The 14,810-nt window shown below is 32.0% G+C and overlaps 1 protein-coding gene across 1 annotated transcript in view; it reads right to left on the reverse strand.

Moving 5' to 3' along the window:
- Positions 1-408: 408 nt before the first annotated feature.
- Positions 409-14,810, reverse strand: part of LOC138708686 (gonadotropin-releasing hormone receptor-like) — a 182,124-nt gene continuing 167,722 nt past the window's right edge. Inside the window, exons 5-6 of the mRNA XM_069838773.1 lie at positions 14,612-14,745; positions 409-6,546 (exon numbers count right to left, since the gene is read on the reverse strand). Coding sequence (XP_069694874.1) covers positions 6,267-6,546; positions 14,612-14,745 — 414 coding nt within the window. The 3' untranslated portion in view covers positions 409-6,266. The remainder of the gene's footprint in view (positions 6,547-14,611; positions 14,746-14,810) is intronic.

Consider the following 14,810-nt stretch of genomic DNA (forward strand, 5'->3'; position numbering starts at 1 on the left):
GGCTTTTCCCTAACAAAACTTTGAGAGTTTCTCATTCTATCAGTATAAGAATTACAATTATCGGTTGCTTAGTTTATTTTTGGTGAATTTCTGAAATGTTTCACGGAGTTATGAAAGACGGTGTAGGTATTACACAATAGTGCATTTCGTAAGTTAGGTATTGTATAGGATCAGCGAATTTATCTTTCTGTTTTTCTCTTTTCCACCTTAACTCCTGAAAAATTAAACTGAAGTTGTTTCTCATGTATATTTTACATTAAAACATCCACTGATGTAGAATGTAATATTTCTGTTAGTAAATACAAAGTTTTCTTATCACATCTTGGTTATTAATGCACACTTAAGTTAAATTTACATTACCTCTTCAGATAACATATTCTGTCTCTTACACCTAAAATGCATTCACAAAATTTATAAGATAAGGTTATTTGTTTCTTATTTTTTTATTTTACGTTTATTCATTTGATCTGAAACATACACAATTTTACATAAAAATATAACAGTTTTTTTCTTTATTTGTTTACAGAGTTATAGTTTGAACAACAGACATGCACAAATAAAACAAGACAGTTGATTCACTTGTAAACACGGACGAAACCAATGATTATATTATGTACAAACGAATGCCACAAGCAATGAATTTACCGAAACAGAAATCGTTTCCATCATGAGTTGAATAAACACTTGTCTTTGATGTGAAAATTCAAAATTGAATTTCAATGCATGACAGTGTTTGAATGATATAAAAATCATATTATTGAATTTCTGTGCTGACGTCAAATAAAACTCATATCATATCATATCATACTGTATTAACGTGAAGTATTATCTGAAACATAACACACGGTTAAAACACTGAGAAACGTCCATTCATTTACACTTTCATTACAGGCAATTTCATTATGATGAAAATTGCTGCTTGTAGTTTATACTTTTCAGAGCACAAAACATGTTTTTATTTTTTTAAACGAGTTTAGAAAAAAAACTGTATATATGGTATTTGGCAGTTTGTTCTTCAGGCTAGTTATTATTCTGTTTCATTGAAGATAAGTACATATTTGTATAAATCGTAGACTTTTGTTACAATGTCTGTGACTTGACGAATGAGAGAAATACCGTAACATATTAAGCTCTCAATGATGTTTCCTAAGCTATATTCTTAATTTAATTATGAGCTGAACTTGGTAAACGTAGATACTTACTCCCACTTATCTTGGACAATCCATTCGTAATAATAAAAAGATACCGTACAAGTTTAGTGAGATAATTTAAATCGATTTAAAATATAAAGTAACTTTTTAAAATGGATACTGGTACTTACAAAAATCACGAGATTAAATGATTTAATATTATTTTCACTCAAGTACCAGTAATTCGTTTTGATTTGTTATGTCAATTGAATTGTTTGTATTATTATCTACGTAAACTAATTACATTAATTAGAACTAAATGGAAATACTTAATTTCAGGTTTCATTTTCTGATTTCACGACATACAGGGTGATTCACGAGGATTTACTGTCCCTTATGGAGCTTATTTCCGAAGACATTCTGAGCAAAAAGATGTCATATAAACATTTGTCCTAATCTCAATATTTTCAGAATTACAAATACCTATTTTTGAAAGAATATTTTGTTCAGAATTAATAACAGTTATTTCATAATATAATTAAAAATTATGTTCATAATTAATTGACGAGAATTAATTACATTTTAATGATTAGAATTCTGAATTATATGCACAACTATAGGTCGTACAGTTGAATGTTGCTGAAAAGTCAGCATTCTGGATCATATTGAAATAATTTCAAGGTTAGAATTCTGCATATTTTAAGCTCAGGTGACCGTACATACTGATTTTATAAGTGCAGTACTGGTTTTTGGGACACTGTTCTGGTTAGTCGTGAGAGGTAACCAGTACAGTTTAGTTTTCAAAGAAAAAGTGATAGAATTTTATGACACATGTATTCAATATCTAGTGCAGGGATCGGCAGAATGTCAACATAAGTTAGGTGATGTCATATGAAATGCAGCCCGCAAGACGAGGGGTGGTAGAAAGCAGTAGGCTGGAGAGAAGAGAGAACTGAACCTGGCTTCCCCCCCCCCCCCCTGTATAGTCTGGAAATAAATTACCGAACTATCTGATGTCTTAGCATCCTTCTGATGGATTTGAAATTATTCATCAGTCTATCCCGATATTTTAATTAGTGAAGTGAAATCTGGTCCTCCATCATAAGTTGCAATTTGTAAGCTCAAATGAATGTTGGTCCATCAATTGGGAGCGTGCTTTATATTTAATGTGTTTCATTTTTGAAATAAATTGCTCACATATATATGCCAAGTCGAACATTGAAATAAACTTAGCATCTAATAAGCATACCGTACCGAAAAATTCAATTGAGTTTTGTTAAACATCAAACCTATCCATGGCAACATTAAAGTTCGTAGTGACTACATTTTTCAACACTTTTCTGAAATCGAATTGGTAGAAGACAAACTGCTTGATGAAACCTGCTTTGCACTGCACTACACAACAGATGAAAAAATTACTCACTGGAGATAAAATTCTGTACCAATGTCGAACAGATGGATTGAAATATTCAAAGCCTTTGGTGAAAATGACGTTTCCTACAAAAATATTGGCAAATTCGTAGAACAGTATCTCTGTTTACCAGGAAACAATGCACTGGCTAAACGTGAGTTTTCGTTGATGAATAATATGTAGTCCAGTAATAAAACTCAATTACATGTTGAAACTCTGAAATGTATGCTGATTACTAAATATAATTTTAACTAATCTTGTATGGAATTAAAAAAAAATAAAACATCCAGGAAAACGAAGTATTATTGAAGTCAATCCACTCTTAAAAAAACATAAGATATAAGAAGCAAAATTACGAATGAAGATTGTGGAGTGAGTAGATCTACTTTTGGAGTTTTTTCATTAAAACCATGTTGTTTTCTTGCTACACTTATTTTTTATTTTAAATGTTCTGGTTTTGAATTTGGAAAAATGGTCACCTTATTTTAAGCAAATGTTTATAGCTATCAATGTTTAGAGATAAGAATTTGATTACCTGTATCTGCATTAATCTAGGTTACTGATAATTATCTGAATTTAGTCGCTTGAGGGCTATCATTTGTGATTTTAAAAAATATGTCGACAGAAATGTACCGGTAGGTTATATTTATATAACAACAGGAATAAAGCCATCAAACATGGTATATTGAGAAATAAAAACCAGTACCAAAATTTCAATTACTGTACACATTAAACTGAAAGTAACATTAAATCATAGGTGTGAGGTGTGGGTACCGGTATTTAACAAAAGAAGATAAACCAGAAATTATTAGCAAAAAAAATTCAATGTTTAAAATATTATGAGTTTACACTACGGTAATCGAAATTTATATCACTGGTTAAATTTCCAACTTCTTTACTGACTATTATAGCGATGTACCGAAGTATATATGATATTTCCATGCAGGAATTCTGTGTTATCATATGATAAAGGATCAGTGGAGCAGAGAAAAATTCTCTCCGGTACCGGGAATTGAACCTGGGTTTTCAGCTCTACGTGCTGACGCTCTATTCACTTAGTGTCAGCGTCAGCACGTAGAGCTGAAAACCCGGGTTCGAATCCCGGTGCCAGAGAGTATTTTTCTCCTTTCCACCGATCCTTCATCTTAGCTGTCTAGTTTCGAAGTCTTGTTCTTTATTGTCCAAAGCCTAGATTTCAAATCTAGTCAGCTAAGGTAAATCCTAACACAGTAAAGAAGTTGGAAATTTGATCAGTGATATACAAGTGTTAAAAGTGTAGGAAAAATTACGAAATTTATAGATAAAGAAATGATGCCTACCAAGATATTCACGATATTCTGAACGGCCAAGGAAACTCTGGAAAGATCGATAGCATCCTGAGATCCCATAGCAACAGAGAATTAGTTCCAAATGTTTATGTTGAGTAATGGTACCAGTAAAGTTGGTTGACTTACTGTTTGTAAATTAGAACTCAGAATTTTGAACACAATAATAAGTTCATCATAATATTATTTAGCTTAAGTACGTAATACCAATGCAGTCGCCATAGTGTAAAAACAGTGGAAGACGACCTCTGAAATTTCACAGAGTTAACTGTTGTAATCACAATAGTAGAATGTACATGACGAATAGGCCTATTATTTAAAAATGTCAAGCTGAGAGCTACTAGGTTAGGTGGCAGGTCACTTGCCTGCTAATGAGTTGTGTTCAGATGTGATCTGATTACCTGGTTGACTTTTTCCGAGGCTTTTTTCAAACCATAAGATGAATATCAAGTCATCTATGGCGAATTCTCGACCTAATCTCGACAAAATACCATCTCACTATCAACCAATTCCATCAAATCTAAATAATCTAGTAATTGATAGAGCTTCGTTAAATAAAAAAAAAAAATAAAAAAAAACAAGCTGGTTCATAACCAATATCATTTCAATATCATAATTCTGGACTATTTGGACAATGAATTGAACACGACAAATATTCTCTCAAAGCCAGCATCCCAAATTACAGTCAACTCCAAATATAGTGAACTTGCATATTTCGTTCACTAAATCCGAAGTGTCTCTCCCCTAGCCTTAAATGACAGGACTGAATGAAATTATGAACAAGAATATAAAATACTAGCCTGTACAGTAATTAAAATATTTCATTTTTGTGTAATGGATTACACTGTATACTGTTACTCACAGCTGATTTACTTAAACCATGCTGTTGACCCACGTTCACTTGTGAAAGACCACATTTAATGTCACTAATAATATTCAAATTATCTTCCAAAGAAAACGCTTTACACTTCGACAGTTTTATATATTACATTCATTGTTCGAACACTAGAAACAGACTGATCAGTTAGAAATGACAAACGCTGTTATTGTGTGACTGCATACTCAGCCTTGAAATTTCCCGGATCACTTAATGGAAACTGGGAGGGGGTTGATGGAGTTCGAAAGCCATCGGAATCTTACCTTCATTTATGCTCTGGACATAATATGTCCCCTTTTAATAAAAGAAGGCAATTTCATTTTTCGTTGTTTCGATGCTATCCGTCATAATGGAAATGTTTTTGAGAATGAAAGGCAACTCTTTGACGGTGGAGGATTAGAAATAACAATAGAGTAGTATGCCTGAGAACAAAATGACAACCCTTTGACGGTGGAGTGAGGCAAGGTCGTCACGCATTGCCTGGATTTACACTAGTTACAGCTCATTGTCTAGGAACCACTAATCCTACCTTTGTCCTTTGACTAAAGGAGTAAGAAACTTAGACTGCAGTTCTCAAGAAATTCTTTCAATTTTATACAAAAAGATATGACTTCAAATAAGAATTTTTCAGGATACAACTCTTGTAACTTCAATTTTTAAGGTTCACTATGACCAAAGCGAGGGTTCACTATAAATGGAAACATTAATGTACTTTTTAATCACATAAAATTTACTTTGTCATACGTTAAAAGTGTTAAAATTGTTAAAAAAGGTATATACCTTCGACAGACGGCCCGTTTCAACGCTATGTGTCGTCGTCTTCAGTGTCTCTTGAACCACTGGTGATCTTGACTCTGTGATGTGCAGTTGTCGATGGTAGGGGTGGGGTTGTGTTGCTCCTATGGTGGGGGTTGGCTGTTTGTATATTATGATGTATTATGACGTCAAATAATGTGTGTGTATCGAACTGTAGTTGTGTGTTAAGTATATATTGTGGATATGCTATTGTATTCTTATATATTTCGTACTGTTCTAGGATGTTTAACTGTGAACTTTTTGGTGTGATGTGTAAAATTTCCATATTTGTTTCTATGTTATTGTAGTCATGATTATTGTTGATGTGATGTAAGGTTTGGTTATAGCTTTAATATGTTCATCATATCTTGTATGAAAGGATCTTCCTGTCTGTCCTATGTAAAAATGTGGGCAACTATTGCATTTTAATTTGTAAACTTTTTAATGTATGCAGGTTGGGGCCAACGATTTAGATTCACTATAGCTGAATGTTCACTATACCCGAGTTCACTATATCCAGAGTTGACTGTATAATGATCATTTCAGGAACGGAATTCTGGACTCTGAAGAATTGGATCATTGCAATGAATATTATTTTATGGTTTTGAATTCTCGATTACTTGCATAATTAGCATCATTTCAATGTCGTAATTCAGACGTGAATGACAAAGAGTTCTTATTTAAGTAATACCAATGCAGTCATCGTGGTACAGAGCAATGTCTCTGTCTCAAATATGGGTCTGCACAGTGGTGCCGCCACCAAGGACACCTTTGTAGTGCTGGAGGAATTTGTTGGCAAGACGTCGGCTATTTCTGTTCCTCTGATGCCCGTCCTGCGTGACTTGATCCAGGAGTACAACAGTAGTCTCCTCGTCATTCAAGTCTCTTGGGCGTAGTGATACTGAAGCCCTCGTCGAGCCTCTGTTCATCACTACCCTAGTACTCCCGCCCCTGTTCTCCATGACACTCATGTTGGTTGCTATACTTCGTCCCGCCATGGAACCCTCTCTGTAATGAGAACAAGAGCGCATCAGGAGTCTGCAATTTGCTTCCTTTCTGTTTAACTTGGATTTCAAACATTTGAATAGAAAAAATTACACTTGCATCAGTGATACAGGATAAATATAATTACTGCTACTACTGGTACTACTATTGCGTACTACAATTATATTATTATTATTATTATTATTATTATTATTATTATTGCTATTACTATTACAGTAGAATCCCTCTTAACTGGCACCGATGGGACCAGGCTAGTTCCGGATATGAGATTTTGCTGGATAATTGAATAAATACCGATGTATACAAAAAAAGTTGGTACCGGTACCGGTATTTCATGGTGCCAAATGTTGAAACTGCTGCCATGTGAAGCTTATTTCACTATCACTTGCTCATAACTGTGGATTTTCCTTATTAAAACACATTACACAACACAAATAATACACTAATTTTAGGTTAGAATATCCACTGAAAACAAAAGTTCGTGCGAACTTTCTAATGTGACAAAAATGACGGATCGAACATAACTAAATAAACATTAAAATTGTGTGAATTTTCCTTCGTGCGAACTTCCTAATGTGGCAAAACTGATGGCCCAGACTGTGGCAGTCTGGCAGATTTAAACTTTTTTTTTGGTCTAGCCGTTGTTTTGGTATTGCCAGTTATTTGGGTGCTAGTTACGAGGGATTGTACTGTACTGTTACTTACTTACTTATTATTATTCAAATTTACAGACAGACTGACTAGATTGACTTCGTGACAGAACTGATATGGTTGACTAATTTCAATGATTTGACTGACTAATATAGATAGGTACTGATTGGTAGGGCTAGGATTTTAATGATTTAGCAGATTTTTTTGTATTAGGTCAGTGAGTTGCTAAAGTATACAGAAATCCATTTTATTAAAAAAATTATTTAATTAAGGTACTTTGTTAGAGAATATTTGTGCATATTTGGCAGTTTTATCCTGATAAAGCATATTTTGATCTATTGGCAGGGGCAGGTTTTTTGGAGATTAATTTTATAATTTGTGTTTTTTTTAATACTGGTATCGATGGAGATTGTTGGAGATTGATTTGTACTCTTAGCAGAGATTAATAGAAATTTTAGAAAATACAATTATTTTGTAATTGGAATATTAACTCAGTCAGTATGAATATTATTTTCCAAATAATTCACACTAAAGGTTCGTTGGATACTGGCAAAGGTGTGGTATGGCCAATAGACAATATTTGTTGAATTGAAACTGTATTTAACACACATTCATTAAAACCGATAAAAACTTGCAGCCCTCAAATCAACACTTTCAAATTATTATTAGTGAAATGTTGAATTCTCCATCTTTTGAGTTCATTAATGTAATCAGAACACCTGGAATACCATGTAATGTAGTCTCTTGGATATATACTGTAACAAATTCAAGTAAAAAAAGAAATCCGAAAAAAAAAAAACCTCAGAATATGAAATTGGCTATAAAACGACGCAATAGTAATAATTCGCGAATGTGTTAATATTTCGCTATTAAAACTCTATTTCGCGATTGTTTTATCCGCTTATTATTAATCAGATTCACTTAATTCGTAAAGATTAGTAAAAATCTATTGTATATCTATTATGTCGTGATTTTTGCTATCTCCATAAATACCCGGTCCTGTCTATTGGTCATTATCAGCATATTTTTACCTTCAAAAGCTTTTTATACACTTGTTTATATCCAATGTAGGTTTTCTTTGTTCTTTAAATTTCTTGCAATTATGTTCTTTCATTTTCCTCTGATAAAATTTTAATATAGTCCTTCTTCCCATATTCTGTGGAATGTGGAAAATGGACTTGACCCCTAGATGGTCACGAGTCACGACAAATACTTGTCTATTTTTTCACGCAGGTAGCGAAAGGGGTGGCTAGGCATCTCACTTGAAGCACCTGGATGTGGAAGTAGGGAAAACCACTTTGTTGCCAAATTTTAGAAAGAAGAGGGTATGTATGAGAGACAGTGAGAGAATTACAGTCAAGTGATATTGTTCACTTTAAATTTGCTTCATTTGGTCAGTAGAAGTAGAAAAAGCATTTCTATGTAGGCCTACACAGCTTTGTTAGCTGACAACAGACTATTTTCATTTGAAAATTTGCACAAGATATTCATTATACCAGTACATTGAAACTCAGGTCTCATAATCTAGATTACAATGAAAGTTTACGAAAATAAGTTAGCATTTTCTGTTTTGATTAAAATTTATATGCCTGAAATCCCTTAAATATCACTTTTTTCTCTTCTGCTTGTCATTCTAGGTATAGTTTATACCTCCAAAGTAAACTATAAAAAATATTCAAATTTATTACGGTATATTTTTTATATTAAAGAGCATATTATGTACTAGCCGTACCCGTGCGCTCCGCTGCACCTGTTAGAAATAAATATAAAGTAATTACGTAATTAAAATAGGAAGTTTGATCCAAGGAACATTCGTGTTTGTTAGAAGGATAAATCGCTTAATATGTTACTTAATTGAAATTGTATTTAAATAATTAAATTGCGATCATTTTGGTCCAGAGACCACTCATTTGGTGCAATGACAATTCCTTTAACATGTTTCTTATTTGTTATTACACGCAACTATAGTTTAATGAAGATTGACATATCATTTAGTTTTATTGTGTATACTTTATATTACTTGCTATATGGTTCAATTGAATTATGATAATAACTTAATTTTAACCCTTGTTTTCTACGTCTTCAGTAAATGGCGCTTGGCCCACTATGGTTCTGAAACCTTCAAATAACTTAAGTAGTGATATAGCATAAACAGTGATATGTAATTATATTTCTTTCTTTCGAAAATGTAAGAATTCACGATCTCCTATGTACCATTGCCATGGAATGAATAAATGTGGTTTTTCTTCCTACTCAAAAATTTTATATTTTGCACATGGGAATTACTGCAGGAACAACAACGCTACACTCTGAGGCGGCGGTGAAAACGTATTGTATTATTATTTTAGAAGTCTATCAGACCTACCAAATTTTGCATAGAATAAAACTTATCGGAAATGATTTTTAAAGAAACTTTTGTTATGTAACATTTTTCACAAAAAAAAACAATAATAAGCGAGATATTTCGATTTAATTCAGGCCCCGTTAAATGAAGTATTTTGAATGCCCTATAGCCTAGAATCTAAATTACAACGAACTTAACTTACATTTCAATTTTCATCGAAATCCGTTCTCAGCCATTATCGCGTGAAAAGGTAACAAACATCCAGACAGACAGACAGACATACAAACAAAAATGTCAAAAAAGCGATTTTCGGTCTCAGGATGAATAATTATACATGTTAACAACAATTATTTTTGGAAAAGGGAAAATTACCAGAAAATTTTCGGCTACATATTTATTATTATATTATATTATATTATATTATATTATATAAAAAGTGCGTTGATAACGGATGTACTCCGATAAGAAAGTTTTTAATTTGTTGTGGGGGCTCTTGAATCTCAGAAGCAACAACCTTTACAACAGCGCAACATAATCTGCTTGGCTCATTACCCAATTTTTTTTGCATTGCATTTATTGCATATATAGTCTATTTTATGTATTTTAACACGATTCGATTGAGCATAGTTAAAATTTGAATTATAAAATAATGGGATTGCTAAGCTAACGTACTATTACTGCATACTAAATCAATACACTCTCGTTGTTCATTAATTCTCTGAGATTAAAATGAGTGTGTACATAAATATTATTTTAAGAAATACAGAAAACGAATGTATAAAAAAGCCTATCAAATTTTCTGTGCATAGGAATAGTTTAATAGCTTTCGATTGTTGCTGTCCAAGGCCCCTTTTTCGATTGTTGTTGCCCAAGGCCCCTTATTGACGAAGTCTGTTATTTCATTGCACTGTCTTAGATGGCGTTATTTTAATTTTAAATTTAATTTATCTCATTAAATATCAGTCCTATCAAAATTTTGTAAAGAATAAAACTTATCGGAAATCATTTTTAAAGAAATTTTTATTATGTAACATTTTTCACAAAAATCAATAATAAGCGAGGTATTTCGATTTATTTAATTCAGGCCCCCTTATAACCCCCCTTTTAAATAACGTATTTTGAATGCCATATAGCCTAAAATCTAAGTTACAACGAACTTAATTTATATTCCAATTTTCATATAAATCGGTTCAGCCATTATCGCGTGAAAAGGTAACAAACATACAGACAGACATACAAACAAAAATTTCAAAAATGCGATTTTCGGTTTCAGGGTGGTTAATTATATATGTTAGGACCAATTATTTTTGGAAAATCGAAAATTACCAGAAAAATTTCGGCTACAGATTTATTATTAGTATAGATTTAAAAATAGGCTTAAGGACCTTACTAATAGACGGTAATTATACACAGTATTTAAAGGGTGTAAATGATATGTTGTTATTGAAGTGTTGTATCAGTGAAGAATTATGTTGTGTCAGTGAAGTGTCTTGTATCAGTGAAGAAGTATGTCGTGTCAGTGAAGTGTGCTGTGTAAGTGAAACGTGTTCCTGTCAGTGAAGCTTTATAGTTTATAGTGGCAGTGCATAGTATTTGAACAGTGAAATGTTTTTGAAGTGTTAGTGAAATCAGGATAGAATCAGTGAAATGTGTCGTAGTTTCATTGCAGTGAGTGAGTTGACAGCGAAATGAGTGTAATTTGAAAGGTACTTGTGCAGATATGAACATATCATACTCGTGGGTCTTAGTTCGATCTTTGTTTTAAGATACAAATTAGATTTATTTCAAATGTTATTTTAAGTGATCGTTTAATTTAATTTAGTATATTCCCTGTTGTTGTTGTTGTTGTTGTTGTTATTATTATTATTATTATTATTATTATTATTATTATTAATTATTGTTAGTATTAATTATTAGTATTATTATTAATTGTATTTTAATTAATAAGTTTATTATTGTCATTATTGAGTGTAATTAGTTACCACTGCCACCGGGTATATACCCACTGCAGTGTGAATAAATACATACATACATATTTAAGAAATTTTTAGGTCATAAGGGCATATTTTATACTGCATATTTTGGCGATTTTTAGGAGATAAAAGTCCTAGCCCTACTGATTAGCATAGCTGACTCATACACTTGAATGATTTATTTCTCGTCATATCTGCATGTCAAATATGACAATTAATAATTATAATTTTCATCATTTTAATAAAAAAATATTTTCAGCATATTACCTATAAGGTACGATATCGAAATTATACTTTTTCTTCCTTGGAAAACTGATAAACTGGGTCTGAAACACATGGTACTGCTTCTCCAATAAACGACTAGATGTAAACTGCTGTGAAGTGGTATAACCTCTAAATTACATTGTCCATAGTACCAGTATTCTCTTTAAATTTATATATATACTTTTTTATCCATCTGCACCTCCTAACCTATGGGAAGGGGGTTGAATTGGACAATTCAAGTTCACTCATCCCTCCTTCTAATTTATCACACTTTTTTGTGATTAATAAAATAAAGAGCTGTTTCGCTATTGTAAAAGATATTTTTATCGAACTTTATTAAACTGTTTCATTTCTCTTATTCTCAGCTACACTAATTAACTAATTTAATAATCTGACTCAATATTTTGGGTTTGCCTTGCGACACAGAAAAGCTCACTATAAAATTTAAAATGAAAAATTATATAAGCAGGTTTCAAACAAAAGAAGTTATTTATTATTTATAATGTACGGTACTAATTTTCTCATTCAACTTCATTCCCACCTCTCTCATAACTAACTTAATAATTTCCCCTGTACATAACATACATAAAAAGGTATATATTATTATACCACAATGGACAATTTTTGTCTGAGCACAGTTTTGTGCTGCGATGGTACATATTTTTTATTTGTGATTATGACTATCTGAAATGAGGTTTCCTGTACCCAACAAAAAGATGCCGGTACATAACTTTGCATCACTATAAGCAAATCTTTGCATGTATATTCTCTTTGTTTTTATTTTCTGTTTTTTCGTTCGTTTTTGTTAAGTTACTTGTTTTTTTGTTCGCTTGCTTGCTTGTAACTACTGTACTTATTCTTCAGAGTGACTCGATCATATTTCTAGACTACTCTTTCCTCATCACCAATGCAGAAACTTAAAATTAAAGGACTTATTTATACTTGTTAAAATAATTTATGAAGAAAATTAAGGACGCTTTATATATGCAAAATCTCAATTCCCGAAAATTACATACATTCTCGTTGAACCACTTTACCTCTCAATGGCTTATATGTTACGCCGGTATCTAAATTAAAAAAAAAATCTTCTAGTAGAGATATTATATCATATATCTAAATAACTTTTAAAAGAAAGTTTCGGAAAATATTGTATATTAACTTACTATTTGCATAAATCGTTGTTTACAAGAAGGAATTTTGCCTAAATGGTGTTACAAACATGAAAATGCTGACTTTGCTTGGGGAACTTTTGTGACCACTCTCAACTGATAATTCTCCTTTACCTGTGTTGATAAAAAAAACACTAAAGTTTACATAATATACTGAATTAGATGATGACATCACTCTTATGAGAACTGTGACTTTGATTGGTTTTTCCCCTGTACTCTTAAAATGTTAAATTTCTTTGAATGTATGTGGATGATTAACTTTCCAGGGGGGTTATCTAAAATCATCTATTTAATTAGAAATTTGAAAAATTGTATTCCATTTCACTATAATGAAAAGCACATACTTCGCCTATTTTGAACCTATTATTATTAGATAAAGCCTAGCATTACTATATAAGGTGGAAGTAAGAGAATAAAGGAAATTTTATTATTGGAGATAAAGGTAATTATAATTTAAAAAAAAATTCAATGAACAAACCCCTTGTAGACCGCTGTTTATAGGTTTAGGAATTTTAACAGTGTGTAATTGATATATTTTGAATGATTTGCTTTTAATGCATAATTGCTTAGGTACATCATATTAGACTAAAGTGATCAACACTGTTATCAGGCAAAACTTAAGAATAAAGTATATCTTGCATATTACAGGTTAAGTGAGACCCAAAATAGTCACTAATATTATGGGCCAAAATTATACAATAAAATTGCCTGATAACTTAAAACTATTAAATATTACTCCTTTTAAATCAAGAAATCATAAATGACTAGTTTCAAATCCTTTATATTCAATTGATGAGATTTTAGATTTGAAAGATATAAATGTTTATGCTCGACCATGCCGAAATGTAGTAATTATACACCTGGTAGCAGTCCTTTAATGCATGTCATTAAAGTACACCTACTCATTAAAGTACAGGTGTTCAGCCAATGACAACTCAGCTTACAGGTGTTCAGCCAATGACAAGTCAGCTTTGTACCGTTATAAAACCGCAAGTATCGATTATTCTCGGATATGCAATCGAAAGAGAATTAGCGAAAAGTCACGGAGGCTGGAAATCCAATACTGTCGCAGAAGGTTATGTTCTGTTACTATAATAATTAGCGTTAATTGTAAATAATATTCAAATAAATTCAATTTGTCATCTCGTTTTTCAATGTCGAATTCAATAATCAAGGTTATATGAAGTTTAACGGGATTACATCAAGGTCAATGACATTATTGTTCCTCGGAAAAATCAATACTTTCGCGTCTGCGCACATCTCACAATTCACGACCTAGAACAAGGTCACTTCTGATCGTGTCAGATACAAATAAAATGTATACATCTGAATAATTTCAAGTTAGAAATATGGTCGAGCATAAAAAGTCGTATGAAACTCGCCTATAATGGTAATTAAGAAGCTCGTATGAAAATTATGAAACTCGCTTGTGCTCGTTTCATAAACATCCATACTCGCTTCTTAATTACTATCATTATAGGCTCGTTGCATAATGTACTATTAAGTATTAGTTTTTAAAATAAGCCTACTAGACCTACAATACGTTTTTATGTAAGTTTTAATGGACACTATCTATTGCATGTGCTTGCTATGCTTAATGACAATAAATGAAAAATGAAATGACATTTTTATAATAAATAGCCTACGACTGTAGCTATTTATTTTACCTATAATGATATACACTGTCATTCTGTTTACTCTTCTTCTTTTTCCGCAGGTGAAATGCTCCGTAGATCAGTGGGTTGATCAAGCTGTTGGACATTCCAAAGAAGAAAATTCCTGATCGAAGATCTTCTCCCAGCTGAAATGAAATGAACAATAATACATGTTTATGTTTCCAGGACTTTTAACAGTGAATGGACTGCA

The sequence above is a fragment of the Periplaneta americana genome, chromosome 11 (genome assembly GCF_040183065.1).
Source record: "Periplaneta americana isolate PAMFEO1 chromosome 11, P.americana_PAMFEO1_priV1, whole genome shotgun sequence".
Taxonomy (NCBI): domain Eukaryota; kingdom Metazoa; phylum Arthropoda; class Insecta; order Blattodea; family Blattidae; genus Periplaneta; species Periplaneta americana.